The sequence below is a fragment of the Entelurus aequoreus genome, linkage group LG12 (genome assembly GCF_033978785.1).
Source record: "Entelurus aequoreus isolate RoL-2023_Sb linkage group LG12, RoL_Eaeq_v1.1, whole genome shotgun sequence".
Classification (NCBI taxonomy): Eukaryota; Metazoa; Chordata; class Actinopteri; order Syngnathiformes; family Syngnathidae; genus Entelurus; species Entelurus aequoreus.
The window spans coordinates 61,570,479-61,577,309 of record NC_084742.1 but is presented as its reverse complement, the minus strand read 5'-3'; the positions used below and the strand labels follow the sequence as shown (position 1 = coordinate 61,577,309).

Here is a 6,831-nt window from a genome sequence, read left to right as displayed (position 1 = left end):
ACATCATGTGTTGTCTTCATTATAATACTTATGTAAGACTTTTAAAGTATTTTTGATAGTAGGCTAATATAGACATTTACATCATGTGTTGTCTTCATTTTAACACTTATATAAGACTTGTATAGTCATTTTGATAGTAGGCTAATACAGCTAATATAGACATTTACATAATGTGTTGTCTTCATTAAGACTTTTAAAGTAATTTTGATAGTAGGCTAATATAGCTAATATAGACACTTACTTCATGTGTTGTCTTCATTACAACACTTATATAAGACTTTTAAAGTAATTTTGATAGTAGGCTAATATAGACACTTACATCATGTGTTGCCTTCATTATAACACTTATATAAGACTTTTAAAGTCATTTTGATAGTAGGCTAATACAGCTAATATAGACACTTACATCATGTGTTGCCTTCATTATAACACTTATATAAGACTTTTAAAGTCATTTTGATAGTAGGCTAATACAGCTAATATAGACACTTACATCATGTTTTCATTATAACACTTATATAAGGCTTTTAAAGTAATTTTGATAGTAGGCTAATATAGCTAATATAGACATTTACAACATGGGTTGCCTTTATTTTAACACTTATATAAGGCTTTTAATTTTTCGCGGCTCCAGACAGATTTTTTGGGGGGTATTTTTGGTCCAATATGGCTCCTTTAACATTTTGGGTCACCGAACCCCTGGTGTAGGCGTACACGAAGGTGGGCTGTTACATTCCCTACTGACGACTCACGACGAAAACGACTTCCTTCTCCTGACGCATGATGTCCTTGATCATCGCTTTTGTCAGGCAGACCAACTGAAGCATGAGTATTACCATATGGCAGGAAGAAGAAAAGTTGAAGGCTCTTGTCTCGGCCGTTAGTTTACCTGCTGACTGTAAATGCTGGCCTTCACCACCCCAAAGATCAGCAGACATCCAATGATCTAAGAAAAACAAAACGTTGACATTCTTACTTAATCCTCACCAGTCACGCTAGTCCAGAGAGGACAGGACGTTGGTGACTTTCAGTTTTTTACTTGATGTTAATGTAAAGTCAATTTAACACATGCAAAAATATTTTTTGGAAGAAGAAGAGGCTGGTGTACTTACAGCAAAGATCACGTTGAAGAAGATGAAGAGACATTTGAGGCAGCCGTTGATTTTCCCCATCTTGAGAGCAGGAGTGAAGTGTGTGCCTTCGTACGGGCTGCAGCTTGTTGCGATGTCAAACCTGCAGGGAGAATGCCAACGCCGGCCCACAGCCCGCAGACTAGAAGAGACCCCCCGCCCCCTTCAACATCCCCTCCATGATCCCGTCAAACACGCTATTGAAGTCATTACGCAAGAAGACAAAAGGATTTTAGCATTGCAATAAAAACCCAACTTTAATGGATTGACAAGTCTGGTTGCTCAAGGTCACAGGTGTCAAAGTCAAGGCCCCGGGGGCCAGATGCGGCGCGCCACTTCATTTTATTTGGCCCTCGAAAGCCTGGAAATAATATGTATCAATAAAGTACTTATCTTACTAAATGTATTCTTTCTTTCTATTTTGGGAGAAAAAAATATATACAGTACAGGCCAAAAGTTTGGACACACCTTCTCATTCAATGCCTTTTCTTTATTTTCATGACTATTTACATTGTACAAACCCCGTTTCCATATGAGTTGGGAAATTGTGTTAGATGTAAATATAAACGGAATGCAATGATTTGCAAATCCTTTTCAACCCATATTCAGTTCAATGCACTACAAAGACAACATATTTGATGTTCAAACTCATAAATTTAATTTTTTTTTTTCAAATAATCATTAACTTAGAATTTCATGGCTGCAACACGTGCCAAAGTAGTTGGGAAAGGGCATGTTCACCACTGTGTTACATGGCCTTTCCTTTTAACAACACTCAGTAAACGTTTGGGAACTGAGGAGACACATTTTTGAAGCTTCTCAGGTGGAATTCTTTCCCATTCTTGCTTGATGTACAGCTTAAGTTGTTCAACAGTCCGGGGGTCTCCCTTGTGCTATTTTAGGCTTCATAATGCCAAACACATTTTCAATGTCTGGACTACAGGCAGGCCAGTCTAGTACCCGCACTCTTTTACTATGAAGCCACGTTGATGTAACACGTGGCTTGGCATTGTCTTGCTGAAATAAGCAGGGGCGTCCATGGTAACATTGCTTGGATGGCAACATATTTTGCTCCAAAAGCTGTATGTACCTTTCAGCATTAATGGTGCCTTCACAGATGTGTAAGTTACCCATGTCTTTGGCACTAATACACCCCCATACCATCACAGATGCTGGCTTTTACACTTAGCGCCTATAACAATCCGGATGGTTCTTTTCCTCTTTGGTCCGGAGGACACGACGTCCACAGTTTCCAAAAACAATTTGAAATGTGGACTCGTCAGACCACAGAACACTTTTCCACTTTGTATCAGTCCATCTTAGATGAGCTCAGGCCCAGCGAAGCCGACGGCGTTTCTGGGTGTTGTTGATAAACGGTTTTCGCCTTGCATAGGAGAGTTTTAACTTGCACTTACAGATGTAGCGACCAACTGTAGTTACTGACAGTGGGTTTCTGAAGTGTTCCTGAGCCCATGTGGTGATATCCTTTACACACTGATGTCGCTTTTTGATGCAGTACAGCCTGAGGGATCGAAGGTCACGGGCTTAGCTGCTTACGTGCAGTGAACCCTTTGATGATATTACGGAGCGTAGATGGTGAAATCCCTAAATTCCTTGCAATAGCTTGTTGAGAAAGGTTTTTCTTAAACTGTTCAACAATTTGCTCAGGCATTTGTTGACAAAGTGGTGACCCTCGCCCCATCCTTGTTTGTGAATGACTGAGCATTTCATGGAATCTACTTTTATACCCAATCTGGCACCCACCTGTTCCCAATTTGCCTGTTCACCAGTGGGATGTTCCAAATAAGTGTTTGATGAGCATTCCTCAACTTTATCAGTATTTATTGCCACCTTTCCCAACTTCTTTGTCACGTGTTGCTGGCATCAAATTATAAAGTTAATGATTATTTGCAAAAAAAAATTTTTTATCAGTTTGAACATCAAATATGTTGTCTTTGTAGCATATTCAACTGAATATGGGTTGAAAATGATTTGCAAATCATTGTATTCCGTTTATATTTACATCTAACACAATTTCCCAACTCATATGGAAACGGGGTTTGTAGATTGTCACATTGTCAGGTTCAAACACTGATGACATCTATTAAACAGACAAGAAGCAAGGAATCATGCAGAGACAGAGTTCAATTTGGCTCAATGAGGAGAGACGTTTGGGGCTGCACACTCTGTTACAATCTCCCACCTGTCATGATCCGTGGTCCGGATCATGTTTTGTGTTTTCTTAGTTCCTGTTTGTACACCTCCTGAGTTTGTTACCATGGCTACTTATTATTTGCACCTGACGCTCACCTGTTGGTCATCAAGAGACATTATTTAAGCCTGCCTTTGCCAGTCGGTCGGTCTGGCTTCTTTGTTTGCTTCATATGGGGACGGCGTGGCGCGGTTGGGAGACTGGCCGTGCCATCAACCTGAGGGTTCTTGGTTCGATCCCCACCTTCTACCAACCTCGTCACGTCCGTTGTGTCCTTGAGCAAGACACTTCACCCTTGCTCCTGATGGGTCGTGGTTAGGGCCTTGCATGGCAGCTCCCGCCATCAGTGTGTGAATGTGTGTGTGAATGGGTGAATGTTGAAATAGTGTCAAAGTGCTTTGAGTACCATAAAGTAGAAAAGTGCTATACAAGTATAACCCATTTACCATTCAGGATTTCATCCCGTAAGTTTTGCCTGTCTAGTCTCCTAGTCCTAGTTTCGAGTGTGATTGACACCTTGTTCCGTCGGTTGGTTTTCTGTTTTTGTACCTCTTTGAGTGTTTTTTGAGAATTAAATAATGTTCCTACCTGCAAGTCCTGTCCGGAGTCGTCCGTTTGCATCCCGGGAAAACGAACCGCGCAGTATGCCGCAACCAAACCGTGACACCACCACGCTCTAAAGTCCAGACCCACGTGCTCCTCTATTTATTTGGGAGGTCCCTGGTTACATCACTGAGGCTGCTTCTGAAGGAAGGGGGGGGATAATTTCAGCAGCCCCAGTTGGACACAATATATGATTATTCAGAAATGACACTTTGTGATATTGCCCTGTCTCTGCTTTGTCTGCGTCACGGTACTCGATGTTCTGGACACAAACACTGATACGAGACGACTCGCAATCTTCAATCAATCAATCAATCAATCAATGTTTATTTATATAGCCCTAAATCACAAGTGTCTCAAAGGGCTGCACAAGCCACAACGACATCCTCGGCACAGAGCCCACATACGGGCAAGGAAAAACTCACCCCAGTGGGACGTCGGTGAATGACTATGAGAAACCTTGGAGAGGACCGCATATGTGGGTAACCCCCCCCCTAAGGGAGACCGAAAGCAATGGATGTCGAGTGGGTCTGACATAACATTGTGAAAGTCCAGTCCACAGTGGATCCAACACATCAGCGAGAGTCCAGTCCACAGCGGGGCCAACAGGAAACCATCCCGAGCGGAGACGGGTCAGCAGCGCAGAGATGTCCCCAATCGATGCACAGGCTAGTGGTCCACCCGGGGTCCCGACTCTGGACAGCCAGCACTTCATCCATGGCCACCGGACCTATGCAACTCCCCCTCGCAAGGGACAGGGGAGAAGAGGAGAGAAGAAAAGAAACGGCAGATCAACTGGTCTAAAAAAAGGGGGGTCTATTTAAAGGCTAGATTATACAAATGAGTTTTAAGATGGGACTTAAATGCTTCTACTGAGGTAGCATCTCTAACTGTTACCGGGAGGGCAATCCAGAGTACTGGAGCCCGAATAGAAAACGCTCTATAGCCCGGAGACTTTTTTTTGGCTCTGGGAATCACTAATAAGCCGGAGTTCTTTGAACGCAGATTTCTTGTCGGGACATATGGTACAATACAATCGGCGAGATAGGCTGGAGCTAAACCGTGTAGTATTTTATACGTAAGTAGTAAAACCTTAAAGTCGCATCTTAAGTGCACAGGAAGCCAGTGCAGGTGAGCCAGTATAGGCGTAATATGATCAAACTTTCTTGTTTTTGTCAAAAGCCTTGCAGCCGCATTTTGTACCAACTGTAATCTTTTAATGCTAGACATAGGGAGACCCGAAAATAAAACGTTACAGTAATCGAGACGAGACGTAACGAACGCATGAATAATGATCTCAGCGTCGCTAGTGGACAAGATGGAACGAATTTTAGCGATATTACGGAGATGAAAGAAGGCCGTTTTAGTAACACTCTTAATGTGTGACTCAAACGAGAGAGTTGGGTCGAAGATAATACCCAGATTCTTTACCGAGTCGCCTTGTGTAATTGTTTGGTTGTCAAATGTTAAGGTGGTATTATTAAATAGATGTTGGTGTCTAGCAGGACCGATAATCAGCATTTCCGTTTTCTTAGCGTTGAGTTGCAAAAAGTTAGCGGACATCCATTGTTTAATTTCATTAAGACACGCCTCCAGCTGACTACAATCCGGCGTGTTGGTCAGCTTTAGGGGCATGTAGAGTTGAGTGTCATCAGCATAACAGTGAAAGCTAACACCGTACTTGCGTATGATGTCACCTAGCGGCAGCATGTAAATACTAAAGAGTGCAGGGCCAAGAACCGAACCCTGGGGAACTCCGCACGTTACCTTGACATAGTCCGAGGTCACATTGTTATGGGAGACGCACTGCATCCTGTCAGTAAGATAAGAGTTAAACCAAGACAAGGCTAAGTCTGACATACCAATACATGTTTTGATACGCTCTAATAAAATATTATGATCGACGGTATCGAAAGCGGCGCTAAGATCAAGAAGCAGCAACATAGATGACGCATCAGAATCCATCGTAGCAATAGATCATTAGTCATTTTTGCGAGGGCTGTCTCCGTAGAGTGATTTGCCCTGAAACCGGATTGAAAAGGTTCACAGAGATTGTTAGTCACTAAGTGTTCATTTAGCTGCTGTGCAACAATTTTTTCGAGAATTTTGGAAATAAACGGAAGGTGGGAGACCGGTCGGTAGTTTACCATGAGGTCAGGATCGAGGTTAGGTCTTTTGAGCAGAGGATGAATAACCGCTTTTTTGAATGCTAGGGGAACAGTGCCGGAGGAAAGTGATAAGTTTATAATATTTAACACTGATGGACCTAATAATACAAACAGTTCCTTGATAAGTTTCCCAGGAAGTGGGTCAAGTAAACATGTTGTTTGTTTTATCCCACTTACACGCTGTAATAATTCCTCTAATGTTATTTCATCAAAAATAGAGAGACTATTTTGGAGGGCAGTGTCTGTCGTATATACAGTCGTAATTGTGTTAATAGAACCCAGTTGTAGCTGGGATGCGTTGTCTTTAATCTCCTTTCTAATGAGTTCAATTTTCTTATTAAAGAAATTCATAAAATCATCTGCCGAGTGGGTGGAGCTACTGGGAGGAGTCCCTTGTTGGGTTAGCGATGCTACTGTACTAAACAGAAATTTAGGATCGTTTTTGTTGAGGCGGATGAGATTTGAGTAGTATTTAGCTTTAGCTAAGGTAAGCATGCGCTTATAAGTTATTAAACTATCACTCCATGCTTGATGGAAAACCTCAAGTTTAGTCGCGGGCCATTTGCGTTCCAGTTTTCTACATGATAATTTATGAGCTCTAATTTCTTCTGTAAACCATGGGGTACGCCTTTTAGGGGCCCTTTTTTGCTTTAGCGGTGCTATACTATCAATAATTTCGCGCAAGGCATCGTCAAAGTTGTTAGTGAGGTTATCAATA

General features: G+C 42.1%; 1 protein-coding gene across 1 annotated transcript in view; it reads right to left on the bottom strand.

Annotated features, from left to right (window-relative positions):
- Positions 1-1,247, bottom strand: part of LOC133662396 (23 kDa integral membrane protein-like) — a 32,825-nt gene extending 31,578 nt beyond the window's left edge. Inside the window, exons 1-2 of the mRNA XM_062066356.1 lie at positions 1,113-1,247; positions 890-946 (exon numbers count right to left, since the gene is read on the bottom strand). Of these exons, the coding sequence (XP_061922340.1) occupies positions 890-946; positions 1,113-1,172 (117 nt within the window). The 5' untranslated portion in view covers positions 1,173-1,247. The remainder of the gene's footprint in view (positions 1-889; positions 947-1,112) is intronic.
- Between the last annotated feature and the right edge of the window lie 5,584 nt (positions 1,248-6,831).